The sequence below is a fragment of the Exophiala oligosperma genome (assembly GCF_000835515.1).
Source record: "Exophiala oligosperma strain CBS 72588 unplaced genomic scaffold supercont1.1, whole genome shotgun sequence".
In the NCBI taxonomy this organism is placed as follows: Eukaryota; Fungi; Ascomycota; class Eurotiomycetes; order Chaetothyriales; family Herpotrichiellaceae; genus Exophiala; species Exophiala oligosperma.
Window position 1 is genome coordinate 2,246,137 of NW_015622818.1, and position 19,944 is coordinate 2,266,080.

Here is a 19,944-nt window from a genome sequence, read left to right on the forward strand (position 1 = left end):
CCTTTAGCCCGCCTGCTAATCCCCGGCAAGTACGCTAAAACTGCTGAACCCTTTTCGTGACTTGACACGAACGTCTGTCGCGACTCCAGGGCCTTTTTTTGTCACTGCCAACACTTCGACGTGCCAACAGGATTTCTTCATCCCTCCTACGCAAGCATTTGTTGTCAGCGCCTCATTTTGCAGCCTGCTGCGCTGTACAACTCGAGGTTTTCTTTTCTCGACACTCGTTCATCCTCATCTACTTTCAAGAACCCATTTTATTTCCCAGAACTCTGTTTGTATCCGCTTTTCGCCCCGTACCGAACGACCCCCCTGAGTGACAGCGTCCTGCATATGCAACCTGCCCGGGTGCAAGCATCAACCTATCTCCTGTTTATTGTGCAAAGCCTCTCGCCGGAGTCCTGTTGCCAATTCGCAAAAGCCACTTTTAGCAACCCTATTCCCTCACGTTACCCTGCATGCTGCCAAACAGATGAAAAGGGCCTACGACACCATCTTGGCCTGAACTCGACACCTTCATCCGTTTGAACCATGCCGTTCTTTTCCAAAGTGTTCAAAGGCAAGGATGGGGCTGTCAAAAAGTCGACTGCGCCAGTCGCAAATGGCCATACCGACAAGAAACCTCAGTGGTCCGACGCGTGGATAAGGACGAGGGTTGATCCAGAGGAGGTCTCAGAACTACTACACCTCTGTACTGCGGAACTCAAGTCAAGAGGTATGTTGCGGCTCAGACATACACATTTGGGGGCACTATCTGACTAGATTGTAGCACTCGATGTTCCTTTCCTTCTACTCCCTTTCCGACCCTCATCGGATCCTTCTGCAGCCAGGACGTTCGTGCGCAACTTCTTCCTTCCGCCTCAAGATCGAGAGCAGCTCAGAGGACCGATGTTGGAGAATGAGTTACGCATGACTGAGGTCATGGTAAGAGTTGACAAATAACTCACACGTCACAATGACTGATGGGCTTTAGGTTTTGATTAGTGTGATGAAATGGTGTTGGGCTCGTCTGCCTGGCGGTGTAGTCACTTGGGAGGTTTACGAAGGATTCCGTGTGGGAGAGAAAGGTTAGTAAATTTGTTTTGAGAAGTGTGTAACAGTCACTAACACTACTAGATTCTGGTTACACACGAGATGCCTTTACTACATTCATTCCGCTGGGCGCAGATTCCTCTGCAAGGGGACAGATTATCCAGGATTATTTCGACTTACTTGCTGCGACTGCTGCGCATGGCAAGGCAAACGGCTTGGGAGGCCACAAGCTATCTAGGTATGCTGGATGGTGGGCCTTTGAGCACTACGACAGTGGGAAAGGCTTTGAAACTGGGTACAAGTCGTGGGCCAGGTAGAATATTCCCGGGACCAATATCTCTGTCCAAGGCTAACTCTGTGCAGTGCTGCTGATGCAACCGCTCATCTATTTTTCGCTTTTTTGCGCTCAATGTCTCCCGACGGTGGAGGATCCAGTGGCATTTTGAACCTGCCGAGGTCATTACAACAACTCCTCGACTCGACAACCTATCCTCCAAAAAATGCATTGCTGTCGAATAGTACTACGAAAGTAGTCATGATTGTTGACGTGGTTTCACCTACGCCTTACGCATTGCTGCGACGAGCAAAGAACTTTGAATACAGGGACGATGATCGTGGGCTACAACAATTTGCGAACTACGATGACCCAGTGGAAGCATTGACAGATGAGTGTCGTCGGGTCCTCAAAGCAATCTCTTCCGCAAACCAATCCAGCGTTTCGAATGCCAAGACATCAACGAGTTTGGTTGATCCGTCCTGGTCCAGATTTGAGGATATTGGCTTCGGAAGTTCTCTAGACGAAGAGGAAGACGATGATGGCGGTCTTCTGGGGCCCAGGCCAGCAAACCCAAGGCCTCTGCGTACTGCTCCTCGCGCAGGCGGATATCAGGATCTTGCTAGGCCGACAACACCATCGTGGGCAGACTTCCTTTCCTCTGGCTTTGCTGATGAGAATGGCAACACCGCCCATGCACCAATTCTGCTCCCTCCAGACAAGATCCTCCCACCCATTAATTCCACTATGGCCAGGGGTCAAAGTTCACAGTCGCATCGCAGACATCTTGATTTACAACCCAACTTGGAACCTGGTGAGCTGGCGAGCATAACCAGGATGGCGGTAGATGATTCATTTTGGTGGGTATGGATCAGCAGTCTTGCGCCTGAAGAACCAACTTCCCGAAAAGCCGTTTTCGGCCGCTGCGCTCTTATAGAGACTATTCTGTCAGATGGTCATTGGATGGTGATGGAAGAACAAGTCAAGGGAGCTGCCCCAGAGCCAGCAGTCGGCGCTTACATCGCCGAGACGAAGAAGTCGTTCCTTGGTTTCACAACAAAGCGTGGACGCTTAACTCGGCGCCGCTCGCAAACGAAGAAGAGTCCTCTCTCACCAGGGCCTCAATTTGAAGGTGGCAATAGAGCTACCCTGGCACCAGACCAGCAAGCTAAAATCCAACAAGCTGCAGCCGAGCTCTCGAAGAAGAAGGAAGCCGAAGAACGGGAGAAAGCCGTCTCTGCTCGGAGAGGACGAACCCCGGATACGGTCATACCTTCGAAGACCAACAGCATCTTCACTATCGGGCCACTCATTAAGGATGAGGCTTCGCCAGCACTTCAATGGGCAAGTCAGTACGACAAGAAAGCTATCCGGGCTAAGTACCTGGGCGACTCTATGGCTGGCAAAGGATCGCGTGAATTGTTGACTCTTCCGTCGAGCGGCCTCAGTAGATCTACGTCGACTCTTTCGGTGGTGAGCAAGAATAAAGATCTGCCAGCTCCACCTGGAAGCGACTCCCGACCTGCTTTGTCCGCAAGGAGTCATTCAGAAGAGCCATCCGAGAGAGCACAACCACAGTCTACGCATCCTGTTAGTGATACGCCCCCCATCGTGGTTGAATCTGCACCAATCCCAATCGAAACTCAGATCCCCGTCGAGATCACACCTGCACCTGAGGCGGCAGAGATACCTCTGCCTCCCGCGACACCTGACATCAGCCAGGAAGCACCCGCGAAGACAGCTCAGCCGCCCAAACAGCATGCCAAGTTACGCAAATCAAGTGACCAGCAGAGAAAATTGCCAGAGCAGAGAAAAGGAAGGGGAAAGACTCCAACCGGACCACCACCAGTGCAGCATAAGAGCGGTATTCGTCGGTTGTTCGGCACCAAGCGATCCAAGTCGAAGGAATCCAAAGGGCGAGACAATATCCAGTCAGAACAACGTCCTGCTTCCCCGGTCGAAGAAGATCCTGCAGTTGCTGCCGCGAGACGCGCATTGGAAGGCCAGCCTGCGCAACCAGGCGACGGACCAACATCGCCACCTCTTAGTCCGGGTCATTTTATGGGATTGGCTACGGCTAGGCCTCCAAACGCTGTTCAGAACGAGGCACCACCCACTGTGTCGATGAGCGCGCCTGTGGAGATGGGCTCGACATCGCATCTCCCCAGTCCGGCAGAGCCTCCTTCCGAAGCGCTGGCTGCGCCACCCAGGACACGACGAGACGAAGAGTATGATCAGTTGTCTCGCGTCGACACGAATGAGCGAGAGCATGCTGACAAGGAATTTTCGACCTTTGACCAAGGACCATTACTTGACCAGCCAGCATTTGTTCCAGTCGAAACGCCTACTCGAAGCGAGTTTGCCACGCCAGCGGAAGAACCACCGGCGCCAACAATGAACATATACTCTGCAGTCACAGTAGGGCGAGAAGAAAGCTCTGCAGATGAAGAAGGGCCGTCTGAATCGGCCGACCAGGTCAACCCCACAGATCGCTGGGCTCAAATTCGCAAGAACGCAGCAGAGAGAGCAGCAAGACAGTCAGAAGAGCAGACGACACGAAGTCGGACAGAAACCCGCACTGATGATGGAGATACCAGTGGAGAAGAGAGTAAGTGACAACATAACGGCCACTGTGCGAGCTTCATACTGATTGTGTACAGCAATCGAATCACGCGTGGCACGAATCAAGGCTCGCGTGGCCGAACTCACGGGCAACATGGATAATAGCAGGCGCTAGATGTCCAAACTACCAACCATTCTATTTTACACCAACACACTTACAATACATTGTGATGACAAACAATTTTCCCTTTTCGTTTGTGATGAGATGTTTTACGGGAACTTATCTTGGGCGCTGGAGTTTGAGCGTTGTCATGGAGATACCACTTTGAGCCTAAAAATGCGATGAGTTCCGCGATTCATCTCAGCGATTCTATTCTTGAGTGAGCGTTATAGCAACCGTCACGCTTGCTGCAGGCCAGCACACCTAATACCCCCTTCTCTTCGAGTTTTTGTTAGTTGCGCAGTTTGTGGATACATCAGAAGGCCTCGTCACGGAGTATGGATCAACCGCCATGAAAATAGATGGCCTGGGGTAGTGGGAAGGAAATCGAGGGCGGGCAGACTGGGAACACAAAGCTGTCCCAGTGCGGCAAGCGAGGGCGAGAGGTGTGGAGAGATTGCGAGGCAGATGCATAACCGATGGATGAGAAGGCTAGGTGCTTCGCCGCCGAGGCGGCCATGTACCTCTCTATATTCCAGCCCAAGGGCGAGTAATTGTCAGATAGATATCGGTGGCAGTGTGGTGGTAGCGCCGATGGATTGAAAATCTCTGCAACGAGTTTCCCTCTTCGAACCAAAGGAGCGCTATAGCCTGCGCGAGCTGATGCCCAGTAGGGTAAGATGGGAGGGGCTAGAACTGAATTGCTCTATCAAAGAGGAATCGACCGGGCTCTAACACGTAGGCGAGCGATTGTGCAGGAACGAGTGTGGAATCTGACTAACTGGAAGGCCGCATGATGCGAGGGCCGATACGGATATGGTTCTGCAAGGCTGCGCAACGTCGGAGTCGGCGTCAGAATAGGCGTACATCAGGTCTTGGTCTGTGGGCATTGAAGGATTTGACTGACAGTGCATGTCAAGATCCATGATCGTGGTCAAGTCCGGATGCTGAATACAATATGTATGGCGCACGGAACAGTCAGAACAGGTCGGAAATGTAAGGCCGGCATGCAGTCATCCATCCTGAATCTGTGAGGCTCTGCAGCACATTGCCCGCTGCTTTGTCAGCGATGAGGCTGAGGCGAAGGCAAGACAGAGTGCATTGTCATGTGGCACAATCATCAGTACAATACGAGTATGGACTAACCAAAGCTTCCTTGGATGTCAAAGCAATTGTGGTCGACAGGCACATTTATTACTGGCCACACTCGGTGGTGTGGTGATTGTTGCAGTACGAGTAGGTCAGGCAACGCAGTAGGCATGGTTGGTGGAGGTCACATCCAGACATCTCCCATCTCCACCAGAGCTCGAGTCGACAGGCATCTAAAATTAGCAATCAGCTTGGTCAGCGAATCAGCATCGTCAGACGGCCGGGTCGAGAAAAGATGAAACATAGCGCCATCCTGCATGAGGCAGAAAGCATTGCGATGGCGAGCTCGGACAACTCACCCACCACGGTGGGGGCAGAGATTGGAAAGAGAATAGGTGCGCATATGAGTGACTTAATATTGCATGTACTGTATATGTCTCATTGACAAGATGGTAAATGGCATTGCGAATATACAAGTCGATGGCTTTTAATTCAGATAAGATACTGCACCAGTACTCTAGACGGGCATGATCTTGAGATGGACCAAAGAGGTGGAATGGGAATGATGATGTCTACAAGGTAACTATCCGTAAGGCTTGTCGGGCTATTGTAGGTGCCGATAAAGGTAACCGTACGGGCGCGCCAGGCGTAAATTTGGCCATGGTTGATACCTGGCTAGGTGCGCATAGGGCATCTCATCGGGGTCTTCTCCTCGGCCCATGTAGGCTGGTCCAGGCTCCTCGTGCCTGCCTAGCTGAACTTCAAAGAGGGCCCTTGAGCGTACCTAAATATTTAGTGGGCAGCTCCATGGAGCATGTGCAATGCACCCACGAGGGCCGCTAAGCGCCCAAAAAAAACTGGCCTCGGCCTTTGGCAGAACTTCTCGCCGCCGTCTGTCGCTGCGACCCTAAAGCTCTCTCTTCCTCCTCTCTCTCCTCTCTGCAGTACCCTCTCTCTTTCTATCTTTAGAATCATCAACGCCATACCGCCAATCCACCATCCTAGGGCCTCGTTATACTGTAGCAGCAGACCCTTACCATCGTCCACGCGTGCTCGTTTGCGTCGCGTATCTCTTTGTGCTTGAAGACAAACATACCCTACCTATATCCACTCTCACAATCCCCATTGAGTGCTTTCCGTGACAAAGAAATCATACCCAGAGGCAGTCCACCTTCAAAACACCAACATCCGTCCTTGGCCCAGCATTGCGCCAACTCAAAAAACTACCCTCCTACACCTCGGCCATATCCCTCGTCCACCCGTCAATCTCTTTCCGAGTCTGGGCGACCTCCTCCTCGACCGCTTGTGACCTTTGACCGACGTCGAGTTGCAGTCTGTGTCGAGTGTCGAGTACATTCCACGACATTACATCGCCAGTGCTTGTCCAGAGATCGTGGGTTACGTTGTCACATGCGCAAGACATAACCAGTCATGGGTCGGAGGAAGATTGAAATCAGAGCCATCAAAGATGACCGCAACCGTTCCGTGTAAGTAGTCGTGGTGAATCCATCGCCGTTGCAATCGGCCACGGAGGCTGACCATCATCTAGCACATTTCTCAAGCGAAAAGGCGGTCTCTTCAAAAAGGCCTACGAATTGTCGGTTCTATGTTCCGTCGACGTCGCAGTCATCATTTTTGGTCATAACAAAAAGTTGTACGAATTTTCTTCGGGAGATATCAATGAGACACTGCGGCGGTACCAATATGTGAGTCGGTATGAATTCTCGCCATGGGGACAGGCGCTAATTATGGGCTTTAGTATGGACAACCGCATGAACACAAAGGCCCGATCGACTTCAAGAACAAGGGTGGTGATGATGACGACGAGGAAGATGAAGAGGAGGAACAACCGGGCCCGGCCAGAGAAGAATCTCTCCCGCCTCAACATGCGATGCCACAGCACATGCAACATCCCAACTCTTTCACTCACATCCAACAACCCATGAACTCTGTCTCACCCCCGATGCCCAACGGCATGTTTCAACCACGACATGGCACTCCTCAGCCTCCTCATTTGATTTCGAGACCGCCTTCACAAAACATGATCCGGCGGACCAGCTCCAACCTGGTCCCCATGCAACACCCTCATCCGACACCTCCTCCGCCGCAGAATGGATTTGCCTACGTCCCTAACCCGCCCATCTACAACCCTAACGCTCCCTCCAACATGCAACCTCACCATTCACCGGAGCCTCAATATCAATATCCTCAACAGCAACAACAGCAACAGCAACAGCAACAGCAACAGCAACAGCAACAACAAGCACAACCGACCCCTCCTCCTCCACAATCGCATCAGCAAATGCAGCAAGCACATCATCAGTATTTACAGGAACAACGAAGGCAGTCACAAACACCACAACCCAACCTCCAGCCTCCACCACAACCTCAAACTCGTACGTCGCCGCAACCTGAAACACTGAATCTCCGGCCTCCGGAACAAGGAACACCTCCACAGCCAAAACACCTATCGTCGAAATCAAGGAGTATATTTACTCCCATTGACGAAGGTGGCTCTGTACTGGCTCAGCACTTTTTCGGGGCTCCGGACCCCAAGCCGATAAAGGACGATGAGGCGCGGAATGTTAAGATGCCTCCACGAAGTATAACTGCTCCTGCTGTGAGCAAGGGCCCGGCGCAGCCGCCCAGATCACAGACGGTGGTTCCAGAATTCGCTCCACCAAAAAGAACAGACACGTCAGGGTCCAGGTCCGGTGCTAGACCGAAATTAAATTTACAGATCCCATCCGAGGCCGAAGACAATGATTCCCCGAGTGGTTCGACTGGACAATCTACAGATCCGTCAGGAAATACTGCTCGGGGAAGTGATCACATTGTTCTTCCGCCCCCTTCGCCCAGTGCTTCAGCGGTAATGTCTGCTGGGGCGAGCGGGCCACCCAATCCCTTTGCTCGACCACATCCACCACCGACGTCAAATCAAAACCGCGAAGCGTATAATGATAATCGAAATAATATCGAGACACCCATATCAGCATTACCGAGTCGTTACATGAATAACGATTTGTTACCCAGTCCCAGCAATTTCTTCAGCGAATGGTTCGATGGCGGCAGGAATGGTGGGGTTAACTCGGCGGTACTGCCAAGTCCTCTGGTCTTTCCGACTCCGTCTGAAGGAAGGAATCTAGGATTTGGAAGTCGTGATGCAGCTCACGAAGCCAACGCCAACGGGGAGAAGAGGAAGGGAAGTGTGGACATGGCGGATAAGGAGGACGTGAAGAAGATCAAGACATGAATATTCTATTCGACCATATGGGAAAGAGTGGAGGAAACGATCATTGCAATTTCCAGTCTCGAAATCAACATATTTTATCTTTGTTATTGTTTGCTTGTTTATCATACCCTAACGACCCGTCATGATCAAGAATTTGTTCTGTTGGTTTTCATTTTCTCTGTCTGGCTCCAAGCAGATATCAAAATACGTTATGCAGAGGTAGTCGATGTGTCCAAGATTGTGTTCAATCCTGAAAGCAAGGGAAGGGAAGGGAAGGAACCTTTAGTTTTTTTGTTGTTGGTATTGTCTATCAGAGTCCATCGTCTGTTATACTCACACTCCGTACTTATGGACTGTCTCTTAGGGTGAGACTTGACTTACGAGTTCCATGATGGTTTGCATAGCGTGGGGCAAGGGAATGGGACCTGTTTTGAATCTTTGAATTTTTGTAAGTTTGGGCTTTGATATTTGGGAACTTATCGTACAGAGAATTTGAAAGTGATGATCCTACCTTGTACCTCTCTCTCTCTTCTCACAGGCAGCCAAACGCACATTTTCTCGACGACGGATGTTTTTGCATAGTCGTGGGCCGACATGATGGTGTTGAGAACAGCCAACGACACAAGCGGGACAGGACGTTGTGGGTTAGTCAGCATCTTCAAGTGCCGGGCGTCCGGCACCCACAGCACCAAGACCGGCTCAGTTTATCTCAGTTCCTTCTTTCCAATGTTACTATCAAGTTTAAGGACAGAGTCTCGACTGTCATACATCGCCTGCGACGCAGATTCGTAACTCGGTTACAGCAGCCTCTTAAGGCTGTAGCACCATCAATGTCCAGCAGATCCAGTTCTCCCAGTCCCGCTATCGGCGGACCTTCATTGACAACCGCGTCTGGTCGAGCAAGCAAGGCCTGCACACGGTGCCGGAGGCATAGGACACGCTGCACTAAGGCAACCTCCCACGATGTAACTTTCAAAGACAAGCCGCCCCCCTGTGATCGGTGTATTGCTGCTGGTCTGCAACACGAATGGTAAGCATATCTTGGTCACATCTGGTGGCAATTGACCGACAGCCGGATCACTACAGCAGATATACCGAACGTGGACTCAGTCGTGTTGATAGACAGGTATGTCCCGTTCGAGACTCTTCGTCAGCGTCAACGTCGCCGACCAGACTGTGACAGTTTCGGGCAGCGCAACGCAAAACATCACGTGAACTCAGGTTTCCACTCTGGTAAGCAGGTTGTGAACTCTTGGGATAGAACCAGCACATGCTCACTTCCTCGTTAGGACACAGCCAGACATCCAAGTCCAGGGCAGCTTCTCGTACGCTGTGTGCTCTTGAAGATATCCCCCTAGCTGACTACCAGAGTCAGGATGCCCGAACCAGCCGAAGTGGCAGACGGTTGCCGGTCTTTCGTCTCTAGCTACTTTTCATGTGGTAAGGCCGAGATTATCATCGCGGATAACAAGTTTTCCTGATTCTTGAGGAAGCTACCCACCGCGATGTTCTCCTGCTCCTTCAGACCGTGGATGCGGTCAGTGCTGAAATGCGGGTTGTGGAACAGAGACTAGAAGAGAAGGGTCAGCCTCCATTTTTTTCCCACGGAGTGACAAGCGGCTCATACTCTCTGCCCAGTGGTAGGGTGCACACGGACGGCTGGATGGGCGACGGGGACAGGTGCACGTCGAACTGGACCACCTATCTTGGCCGACGAGTCCGAAATGAGTTTCGAAGAATTTTCCGACCAAAGGGTGCATACGAAAGTCTGCATGGCAGGGGACAAGGTATCGTATGCCCGAGTAGCAGAGCAGAACAATGTGTCGCCGCCGCCTGCGGCCGGGACTTCCAGTGCAACGAGCATGGATACAGCGGGTGGCTGTGGCTCGTGGCACTGATCGGTGTGCCACTGGACGTATCTGCACACCAGTGAGTCATCTTTGTTTCTTGCATAGCTTTGTGACCGATTGTGGCCTACGTGTTCTTGGAGCCATGACCAAGCTCCTTGCGCAGCTTGTCTGCTCCTGGTTCTGGGCCTTCGTATATGATGGTAAGGTCGCTACAGCGAAAAGTCAGCTATGGATCCGGGTTGTAAGAGCTAGACTTTTCGGCATACTTGTGACCTTTGATCTGATGTTATGTCAATCGACGACTTCATTCACCAGGGGTTCTCAGCGCTCACACAAGACTGTGTGGGATGGCGATGTAAAGGGCCAAAGTGGTTGCCAAACTCTTTGAACTTTTCAATGCCCTGATCTTTCAAGTCTTGGTCATGGAACGCAAGCACACCACGCTAGGGCGTGAGGAGAGCAAGTTCGTCGAGTCCAGCAGGAGTGAGTTTGCTGAGCTGTACACTGTGTGGCATCAACATAGTCCGCAACGCCAAAGAAAAAAATGGACGAGATAGTCAATGCCTACCCTGTGATGATGCTACCCAGACGAGGAGTAATGTATCTGAAACAGAGTTTCGTCAGATGGCTGCTTCGCGCAGTGATGGAGCGAGTCGAGGGTGCACACACTCTTCAGTATACCCCGGAAGCCCTTTCAAGTTGGGCATGGCGGGATCGGCACGGGTACCTGGTTCACCATTTTCGAACTCGCCATGGTAGCCAGGATTGCTGCCATGCTCGGTTGATGGAAGGTACTCGGGATACTTCGCCTGGGGATAGGCGGTTGCTATATTTCTGGCAGTGAGGGCCTTGTGCACCTCGTACACATCGTACTTGGCTGCCAGTGTAGCCACCTCCGGGACAGTGATCTCAGCTGGCGTTTCTGCGATCATGGCTTGTTCTTTGTTTTCCGGTTCTGATACCGAGTACACCTTTTCCACACGCCAAATGCCAAATCGAGGTTCTTGGGGATCAGGGTATCGATGATATGCTCTCGAACTTCTATCTATTTTCAAGTGCCAGAGTGCCGGACAAGTGCCGTGTCTAGGAAAAATTGATAACAAGGTACCGCCTCAAGTTCCCACAATGGATATCTCTCCATTTGCCTACCCAGTTTTCCCCGGCTTGGATTACGAGACAACAGCCGCAGAATGAAGACCGCATCAGAGTCTATCAACGGGTCGTTGAGATCCGTCTCGGTATGGCCTGTGCCGGTGCATGCCTATCGCAATTTTGACTTTCGAGATGTTCTGGACTCTATCGACTTCGAGGCGTTGACAAGCGATAAGAATGAAGCATAACATGTTTTGTATCCCCCTTCGCTGTCCTTTGTTCACGCCTTTAGGTCACAATTTTCTACCATCCAGCAAGTCCAGTCTGGTCAATACCGGCTCAGCTGGCCCATCATGGATCTCCTCAAGAAAATCGACCACAAGATCGCCATCACGCCCAGACCTGGGTCATACAACAAGGACACCCGCTGGTCGAACCCAGGTGAAAAGCGGCCCAAATGACGACCAAGGCATCTTCTGACTCGTGTTCTCTTTCTACAGATTTGGACCCCGTGCCGAAAGAACAGAGGACCTGGAGGATGAGAGACCTAACGTTAGTAGCCTTTCTACCAGCCTTGACAATGTGAAACCTGACTTCCTTCCCACGGACAGGTTTTACTGGATGTCGGATGCACTCGCTGGAGGCAGCTGGAGCACTGGAGCCTCCCTTATGTGAGTATCTCAGCTCCAAGTATGTCCATTTCTGACATCGTTCTCAGCACTCTCGGCTTCACCGCGCTTCACCGCACGTACCGCCATTCCGATCGCATTCTGCTCCTACTTCTTGGTATCCCTTCCCTCAGCGCTCACTGGCCGCATCGGGACCTTCACGCACACCCCTTTCCCTGTCAACATCCGTGCATCCTTCGGTCCCTGGGGAAGCGTCGTCCCTATTCTTGCCCGCATGATCATCGGCCTTGTGAGTTCCAATAAGTATCTTGGTGTCTTCATCAAAGAGCATTCTCCTGACTGATTATGGTTGCACCTTTAGATTTGGATGTTCGTCCAGACGTACCTGGGTGGTACTTATGTTACAATTCTACTCTCGGGCATCTGGCCTAGCTGTAAGTGACGTTTGTGTGCAGCCAAAACTCTTCAATTCACAGTGCCACAGACAACAAAATCCCCAATACACTTCCTGCGAGCGCTGGAATCGAGTCGAAAGAACTCCTTTCGGTCTTCATCTTTTGGTGCATCCAGGTACGACAAGAGGAGTCCAAAAAGCTTGACCAAACGTCTGACCAAAGTATTGCAGAGCCCACTTGTCATCATGCCCGTCCGTGAGTGCTTAACCTGGATCCAAACTCCGACTGCTCTCTGACGTTTTATATTTGCTCAAGGTAAACTTAGATATTTGTTTTTGGTGAAAGGAATCATCGTACCGATCTGCTACTTTGGTGTCTTTATCTGGGCAATGTGGGTTGCCTGTTCTTGTGCCGATGGGAGTCTTTTTTCCCCCAGCTGATCGATGTACTTCCGTCCAGGATCGCCACGAAAGGAGGTGACACGCCATACATTCGTGGCCGGTCAACCGGGTCGGGATGGGCAGTTCTTCAAGCGATCAATGCTCTTGCCGGAGGTGCCTCCGCCGTCGAGACGAACGCCGCCGACTTTAGCAGGTATATGAAGCACGGTAGCGGCGACTTGTAAGATGGCCAACCCAGTTCCCTCACCGAGTCCGAGCCTAGCTGCTGACGAATCCTCACCTAGCTGGCAAATCTTGTGGATTCCCATCACAAACACCCTCCCCATCGTGGTGGCCACCCTTGCGACCGGCGCGGCTCAAGCCAAGTACGGCGTGTACGAATGGAATGCAGCGGATCTCTTTTTACTCTGGGACAATCGTGCGGCCCAGGTCTTTTGTTCTGCGGCATTCATTCTCTCCAACATCGGCATCAATATCAGTGCCAACGCCGTGTAGGTTGCAAACAGTACCCGGTATTCGCTCCAAGCAGCTGGTCAGTCAGTTGATATTTGATTGACAGGGCTTTCTCGAACGACATGACCTCCCTATGCCCGCGGTACTTTAACAATTTTAGATCTTCGGCACTCTGCGCGATTCTGTTCTTTGCCGCGTGTCCGTGGTTGATCGTTCAAAGTGCGTCTCCGTCTCCTTTGAAATTCGTGCCGCTAGAGACGCACTGTACTGTTACCCGTTACTGACTGATGAGCCTTTTCCTTTCTTCACGTATACAGACGCTCCGGCATTGCTCAACTTCCTCGGCTCTTATGCATGTTTTCTTTCCGGTGTCGCAGCGATCATGATCACCGACTTCTACCTCGTCCGACGAGGCCGCATTGACATGCGCGAATACTACAATTTCCCCGGCGGCATCTATTGGTACTGGTTCGGTTTCAACTGGAGGGCCATTGCAGCCTGGGTCATTTCTTTTGCCCCCAATCTCCCAGGGCTAATTGTAAGTTTTTGACTTGAAATACTGCAGTATTTGTTCCTTGCTTTCTTGCCGAAAGGAGAGAAAGAGAATGGAGGAGTTTGCTAACCCGGAAATTTCCAAACAGCACGGGGTCAACGCCGACATTCCCAACGTCCAACCTTATACGTACTACTTTAGCTGGCTGTTTGGAACGTGAGTACTTGGTTCAAAATCTCCTCCAGGGGGGACGCCGACGAGAAACAAAGAAACTGACTTTGAACAAACAGCGTCGTCTCTGTCGCCGTGTACTTGCTCATCAACCATTTCTTCCCTCCAAAGGCGTCACTCATCGATTACACATTATACGAAGATGATTGTAAGATGAATTCCGATTTTGTTTTTCGGCTTGCTTTTGCTGGAGTCATGCGAAACAAAACAACTAATCAAGTTGCGACGCAGTGGTTGTCAGCGAAAATCACGATGTGGAAGCCTTGGAGGAAATTTCTACCACCGAGAAACATGGAGAGGAGACGATTATTCCGGTCATTGTCAGTAAATAAAGACTGAGAAGAAGGGGGAAATGGAATGATTTTGCCAATGAGTGTGACTCTGAGAACCCGAGGAAAATATCTCAGAGGGTGTCATAGTATCAAAGCTTTGAATGAGCTTGGTATGTTTCTCCTCCAAGGAAAACTACTTCTTGTATTGAATCCTCATATTGATAAGTTTGTTCTTCGTGCTGATAAATATCATCTTCCTGCGTAATTGGGGGTTCGGTCATCAATCACCGTATCTCGGTGAAACCCCTGTCATTATCATGGTGACGACGACGGCGCCGCCGCCTCCTCGTCGGTCAATCTTTTCATCATCTCAACACCTTCGTGTATGGCCCTGACCAATTCCGCACCGTCTCTCCATATCTGACTATGTTGACCATGTATTTCGAGTAATTTCACTTCGACTTGGTTCGTAGTTCCTTGTCGCCCGTTGTCGACCTCGTCTTTGTCGTCTGAAACGGTAGTAGTGTCGGTGTCGGTGTGTGTGAGAACACGATTCATAATCTCGACTTGTCCCCAATCCACCAGACCGTCATCTTTCGAATGGGCCAGGACCACACCGACCTTGCGACCCGGGACTTTGGAAGCCCATTCCTTTCGGTATCGTCCCAGGTCGTACCTGGCCGGACTTGCCCTTTCGTCGTCTTCCGCCGACGAAATCCCTGCGTTCCTCGTCAGGGCCACGTAACCGGGGAATTTGGAGTGAAGGGCGGGAAAGTCGTAAATTCCACTCACGCCCAAAACCACCGTGGGAGGCGGGGGGGAAGGGTTGGGTCCTGACGCCGTGGACCCGGTCCCGGGCGAAAAAGGCGAAAGGGTGGCCAACAATGCCATCGTGGCCCCGACACTGTGTCCGACCAACAAATAACGATCCCCGAAACCGTACTTGGTCTGCAAGTGTGAGATGGCGGCCGACACGTCGTTCATATGGTCCGGCCATTTGGCGTCCCTCATTTCATACCTCGAGACGACGTCTGGGTCCTGAGGTTCGTTCGGGTGTGGACTCAACCTGTAATTGATGGAGGCGTACCCTCGGATCGACCGTGACCGTTTCGGGGTCGACGTGGATGTCGACGTCGGTGTCATGATTTTCGAAAGTGCCGGAAGGAAGGAAGTAGATGTGACGTTTGTGTCTCTGAAATAACCACCGTGGATGAACAACACCCAATATCTTCCCGGCTGTTCTTCTTCTCGGTCATCATCTGGAATAAAAACATCGTACGATTGTAAAATGTTGTCCTGACCGTACTGGTGACGAGTAATGTTTCGATTGATCCGGGCCTGTGTTTCTTCACCTGCACCGCCGGAATCCAAACCAGCAACGGTCGTGGTGGCGGCCGATAAACCTCTTTCGGCTGTCGTCGTCGTCGTCGCCTCCGCCTCGGGCTGGTCGTGTATCATCATGGCCGCCGTCCCGTGTGCGTACGAGTGTGAATGTGAATTCGAATGTCGTCGGGCGTCCCTGTATTCTGTCGGACTATGATGTCGAATCCTTTGCTGTGGTTCTTTTGTGGACGGTGAGAGGTAAGACGACCCCGAATATTTCTGTTCCGAGGCCTTGACGGCTATTTTGTTTATTATTAATAAGTCAACAAGTCCATCTCTAAGCGAGGTAACCCCCGTCGGATACTGTAAATCTCCAAAGGGCAAATGGAAACGGGCAAAGAAAGAGAAAACATCCGATACACACACACACACACACACACACACACACACACACACAACATAAAGCATAACGGTGAAAGAAAAGAAAAAAGTAATGGGCATCCTTACCCTGATCTTGTAAATATCGAATAATCTTCTTCATCGTGACTTGTTGAGAAACTTGTTTTCGAAACACCCTTGACTCAAGGTGAATAAATCAAGGAGTTTTCCTCCTTTACAATACAAGCCTCTCCCCTCCTACTCACAACATCCAAACCCTACGGTGGGTAGATCGACAACTCGTATACACATACCACAGGACGCAACTCGTCGTCAAAAGGTCACAAAACAATTAATTGTCGTTGTCTTGCATTGGCAATGTGTTTGTCTGGCCATGAAGATGCTACAAAAGATCTTACATCTACCCCGTAACTCTTTATATGCTCGTCTCTCAGCTTACAGTAATCATAACTTTTTTCGAGTGAACAATCTCCCCCAGCTGATCATCGACCCCTGTATGAAAGAGTCCAAGCTTCCAATGACAACTACTCGCCCCCCCTCCACATTATTCAATCCAAACACTCGCACCATGATTACTTTTTCAGCCTCGGGCTTCACACCTTCTGCAACCAACCCTCGGCCTGTCCGGGAGTGCGGAAGTGAAGATCTCGCCGTCACCACGAGCAAATCCTAAAAGCGACAATGCATCTCCGTCAATAATAAAACCCAGTCTAGGATCGGACAGTCGATTACTATTGGAGGTACAGGCGATCACATAAGTATTGGTCCTAGATCGAATCACTGAGCCTTTATTGCTCGTACCTGGGCTGTCCGTTTCCAGGTCAGCTGAACACAAGGAACAGCGGAAGCATCGAAAAATATCCCTCAACAACTACCAAACCCTTGTAAAGAAGGATACGGCCGAGAAAATCCCTTGAAAGGGCTTTCTTTCTGTGGCAAATGTGGAAGTGTACTACAACTCGCATAGTAACCCGATTGCGTTGTCCAAGAGCTGTCCCTTGCTGAAGGCTGATGTATCTTGGTCGATGAATGGTCCCAGTGCCATCTAAGCTTCGTTTGATTTTCCTCATCCCCATCGACCACCCAAACCGGAGGCTCCGTCATCAACGTTGTGGTCACAGCGAATGGAGTTACTGCTCGGTTGTCTTCCTCTTCTCGTTGCCAACCTCCCTGGTGCTGGAAATAAATTACGCCTGTTCTTTCCGAGGGAGGAAAATTGACAGGATCCGTCTGCATTAGTTCAAGGTCAAAATCATCGAGGCCGTCCGACAAAGCTTGACTATGTCGATCTAAGATATCCGCGGCCGGCGTCACTTTCTCCGGCTCTACCGAATCCACGTACGCATGCGAGTCGTAGGTGTCGACAGATGTCAGGCAAAAGGGATCTTCACCCGGCCACCGTGCTACCTCGTTCCTATCAAGGTCTTGATATTGTCGATGCCAGCCACGTTCGGTATCCATAGGTACTCTCACAGTCTCCTTTGGCTGAAGAGATGGCCAATAACTGGAGTACTGAGGCCCTGTTCTAATGTGTGATGGTGTAGGCTGGCTAACTTCGCAAGTTGCATTTGCTGTTGGTTGCGCGGAGTGTGTTTGTGGTTCCCGTTGCGGCACCTGAAAATCGTCTTGGGAAACCTTCTGGGTGCTCAGCTCTGGGTTTCCATGCAATATTGTGTACGGGGCTGCTTGAATGTGGTGTTGTTCGGGAACTTGCTCTTGGCTCCGAGGCTCTGTATCATGACCAATGCTATCAAAACCCCAGTGAGCAGGCCAGGCTTGGCTCCGTTGCTCGTCTCTGGGATCAAGCGAAGCACTGGAAAGTGTTCGGACTCGTGCTAAAGCTTTGAGATCGTCTAATGAGTAGCACTGCTTGGTATTCTGAGAAAATGAGTCGGCACCTTGCAATAATGCATTTGTAGTCCAATCCTGGAGGAAGTGATTTGTGGCAGAACTTTCAGGAGATATTGATGGGGTCTTCCGGCTCTCCTGGAATGCCGGACGGGGAAGGATGGGAGAGGTCGTCCAAAATAGTGGTGATGAAGGCCTTGTAAGGGATCGTATCCACGGAAACGTTGCCCTTCGGTAAGGGGATGTCGAGCAAGATATATCAGACGTCGGACTCTGCGTTTGTAGCAGTATTCGCTTCTTATGTAATGGCTTTGCCATTACTGGCAATTCGAGCTCAGATGTCCCGCATTCGGGCGTCTGCTCGTGAGGTCTGTTCTTAAGGTATCTCATCTCGGAAAAAGATAAATCCGGTAAGTCTTGCTTCTGCCTGTGGGCAGATATCTTCAAATGATCAAAAACACCAGGTCCACGGCCTGATGTCAAAGATAGTCGATTCGATCTGACGTTGGGGGCTTTAAACTCTTCATTCAAAGTCCGACCGGACTTTCTGTATTCAATACCCTTGGGCTTTCTTTTCGGTTTCGAACTCCGTAAATCGTCCCTAGTCTTGCGTCGCTTTCTTCGTGCGTGTTTGTCGCTTGGAATGATAGGATTTTCTTGGTATGCTGCAGCTTGAGCCCGAACAGGATCTTCATCTTCGGACGCTGGAAGAGAACGACCTGGTCTCTCACGGCGTCTCTTCCTCGTTTCTTCTCCCGCTTGTGTCCTCCGCTTATGCATGCAATCTTTGTCCTTGTGGTGCCTCTGTGTAAGTGTCACTGGATTTTCTGCGGAAAGAATGTAAAGTCCAGGCTGGCTATCACCTGTGTAAGCATAGCATTAGTATGTGTATATTGAAGCCTGGTCTAGCAACTTGCCCTTGATGGTGGCTGTTCCAGGAGATTGGAGGTGGTCAGTACTGTACTGGTATCTCAACGATAGGTGCTCCCTCTGGACAAGGGTTGCCTCAGAGGTCAAGGTGCGTAGAGGAACATCAGACTGCGTTTCGAAATCCGTCTGCGTAATTCCTTCGTAGTAAGGAGTCTCTTGTCGAAGTCCGTCCAGCCACTTGTGGATCAACTCAAGAGTTTCAAAGGGTGTGAACTGGGAAGTAGACATCGCCTCAGAATGGCTTCACATAGGCGCTGGAGTCCAACAGTCAAGTACCCTGGGCGAGCATGAGACGATGGCAAGTGCAATAGTGAGCAGGGTGCAGATGCAAGACCGACCAGCGGAGTGAAGTGAGTAGGAGGAGGAAATGGTGGCATGTTTGCAAAGGGAAGGAACGACCAAGGCTGCAATTTTCATGGAGCGGACATCCTCTCCCTACTCACGCATGTACACTGCGCATGCATCTCTTCGCCTCTTCATTCACCTTCCAACACTCTACGAGATATTCCTTTTTACCTTTTGGCCTCCACAAGGCTGATGTTGAAAAGGAGACCGACATGTGGAACCGGATTCGAGTGACAAAAGCGAGCTGCAAGTCATTCCTGCAGCATGTCGGTCAAAGCTTACATGGGATAGCCTTGACATCTGGAGAACTTTGATGCGCGTCACTCGCCGTCCAAGAAGAGGAAGGACTCTGATCGACTCTAGGCACTGCTTTGCCATGGGAGGCAAACGCCAGGCCAAAATTCAGCGAATACAATCATTGAACAGGGCGAAGGTCATCGAGTTACTAATAGCAACGTTGACCAACCCCATTTGTGTCAAGAAGAGGAGGGCAGAAAAACTGTTTCCATTTGACGTGGGTGGCTTTACGGCTTTCCTGGATACGAAGGAAGGACGATCTCGATTCTCAGATTCATGGGGGCAAACCCGTGAAAATGGGTGAACGAAAAATCGTGGATGGCTCTCGTTCGAGCGATATTCTCCGGTCAGTTCGTCGATCGCTCACTGAAAGAGGCACGGAGAGAACCAAATAAGCGAAGTCGGTGTAGCCTGAGCATTAGCTATTTCCGGACAAGACCGCCATATCTTTGGAGGACTGGACCTCGCCGACAGCAACCCAAAGTCAGGGTCTGCCGGGGGCTAGAGATGCACGCCAGCTTGTGATAGTGATGAGCAACAGCAACAGCGACACTCTAGAGAGGCCGCGTGACTAACAAACGGCACAAATAAGACCGAGCGTGATGAGTTACATACAGGACGAGAACGGGGTGGTGCG

At 51.0% G+C, this 19,944-nt stretch overlaps 5 protein-coding genes across 7 annotated transcripts; 3 read left to right on the forward strand and 2 right to left on the reverse strand.

Annotated features, from left to right (window-relative positions):
* Nucleotides 1-113: 113 nt before the first annotated feature.
* On the forward strand, nucleotides 114-4,653 carry PV06_00785 (uncharacterized protein). Its single transcript, XM_016401330.1, has 6 exons — nucleotides 114-715; nucleotides 770-924; nucleotides 974-1,067; nucleotides 1,117-1,345; nucleotides 1,396-3,914; nucleotides 3,967-4,653. Exons 1-6 carry the CDS (start codon nucleotides 532-534, stop codon nucleotides 4,041-4,043), a joined length of 3,258 nt encoding a protein of 1,085 aa, XP_016268383.1. The 5' UTR covers nucleotides 114-531; the 3' UTR covers nucleotides 4,044-4,653.
* Nucleotides 4,654-6,022: 1,369 nt separating this feature from the next.
* Nucleotides 6,023-8,986, forward strand: PV06_00786 (uncharacterized protein). Its single transcript, XM_016401331.1, has 3 exons — nucleotides 6,023-6,604; nucleotides 6,667-6,823; nucleotides 6,877-8,986. Exons 1-3 carry the CDS (start codon nucleotides 6,549-6,551, stop codon nucleotides 8,368-8,370), a joined length of 1,707 nt encoding a protein of 568 aa, XP_016268384.1. The 5' UTR covers nucleotides 6,023-6,548; the 3' UTR covers nucleotides 8,371-8,986.
* Nucleotides 8,987-11,708: 2,722 nt separating this feature from the next.
* PV06_00787 lies at nucleotides 11,709-14,349 on the forward strand. 2 transcript variants are annotated; one of them, XM_016401332.1, is made up of 15 exons: nucleotides 11,709-11,732; nucleotides 11,792-11,843; nucleotides 11,903-11,962; nucleotides 12,010-12,209; nucleotides 12,282-12,354; nucleotides 12,405-12,490; nucleotides 12,546-12,570; nucleotides 12,631-12,706; nucleotides 12,775-12,936; nucleotides 13,001-13,207; nucleotides 13,276-13,388; nucleotides 13,487-13,707; nucleotides 13,811-13,878; nucleotides 13,953-14,041; nucleotides 14,125-14,349. In XM_016401332.1, exons 3-15 carry the CDS (start codon nucleotides 11,920-11,922, stop codon nucleotides 14,223-14,225), a joined length of 1,464 nt encoding a protein of 487 aa, XP_016268385.1. In that variant the 5' UTR covers nucleotides 11,709-11,732; nucleotides 11,792-11,843; nucleotides 11,903-11,919; the 3' UTR covers nucleotides 14,226-14,349. The 2 variants fall into 2 exon arrangements, with proteins under 2 accessions (XP_016268385.1, XP_016268386.1); XM_016401333.1 differs by lacking the exons at nucleotides 11,709-11,732; nucleotides 11,792-11,843 and having other exon boundaries at nucleotides 11,865-11,962.
* On the reverse strand, nucleotides 14,238-16,748 carry PV06_00788. 2 transcript variants are annotated; one of them, XM_016401335.1, is made up of 2 exons: nucleotides 15,996-16,748; nucleotides 14,238-15,787 (listed from the first exon to the last, which is right to left on the reverse strand). In XM_016401335.1, the coding sequence occupies exons 1-2, from the start codon at nucleotides 16,027-16,029 to the stop codon at nucleotides 14,481-14,483; spliced, it is 1,341 nt and encodes a 446-aa protein (XP_016268388.1). In that variant the 5' UTR covers nucleotides 16,030-16,748; the 3' UTR covers nucleotides 14,238-14,480. The 2 variants fall into 2 exon arrangements, with proteins under 2 accessions (XP_016268388.1, XP_016268387.1); XM_016401334.1 differs by having other exon boundaries at nucleotides 14,238-16,748.
* Nucleotides 16,730-18,893, reverse strand: PV06_00789 (uncharacterized protein; the record flags this gene model as incomplete). The annotated part of the gene is made up of 2 exons (XM_016401336.1): nucleotides 16,730-18,598; nucleotides 18,695-18,893. 2 exons carry the CDS (start codon nucleotides 18,891-18,893, stop codon nucleotides 16,752-16,754), a joined length of 2,046 nt encoding a protein of 681 aa, XP_016268389.1. The 3' UTR covers nucleotides 16,730-16,751.
* Between the last annotated feature and the right edge of the window lie 1,051 nt (nucleotides 18,894-19,944).

Coding starts and splice junctions, on each gene's coding strand:
- PV06_00785 (XM_016401330.1), top strand. CDS start 532: ATGCCGTTCTTTTCCAAAGTGTTCAAAGGCAAGGATGGGGCTGTCAAA. Junction 716..769: donor TGCGGAACTCAAGTCAAGAG/GTATGTTGCGGC, acceptor ACTAGATTGTAG/CACTCGATGTTCCTTTCCTT. Junction 3,915..3,966: donor AGATACCAGTGGAGAAGAGA/GTAAGTGACAAC, acceptor GATTGTGTACAG/CAATCGAATCACGCGTGGCA.
- PV06_00786 (XM_016401331.1), top strand. CDS start 6,549: ATGGGTCGGAGGAAGATTGAAATCAGAGCCATCAAAGATGACCGCAAC. Junction 6,605..6,666: donor GATGACCGCAACCGTTCCGT/GTAAGTAGTCGT, acceptor ACCATCATCTAG/CACATTTCTCAAGCGAAAAG. Junction 6,824..6,876: donor CACTGCGGCGGTACCAATAT/GTGAGTCGGTAT, acceptor TATGGGCTTTAG/TATGGACAACCGCATGAACA.
- PV06_00787 (XM_016401332.1), top strand. CDS start 11,920: ATGCACTCGCTGGAGGCAGCTGGAGCACTGGAGCCTCCCTTAT. Junction 12,707..12,774: donor GGTGTCTTTATCTGGGCAAT/GTGGGTTGCCTG, acceptor ACTTCCGTCCAG/GATCGCCACGAAAGGAGGTG. Junction 14,042..14,124: donor CACATTATACGAAGATGATT/GTAAGATGAATT, acceptor GTTGCGACGCAG/TGGTTGTCAGCGAAAATCAC.
- PV06_00788 (XM_016401334.1), bottom strand. CDS start 15,989: ATGCCCATTACTTTTTTCTTTTCTTTCACCGTTATGCTTTATGTTGTG.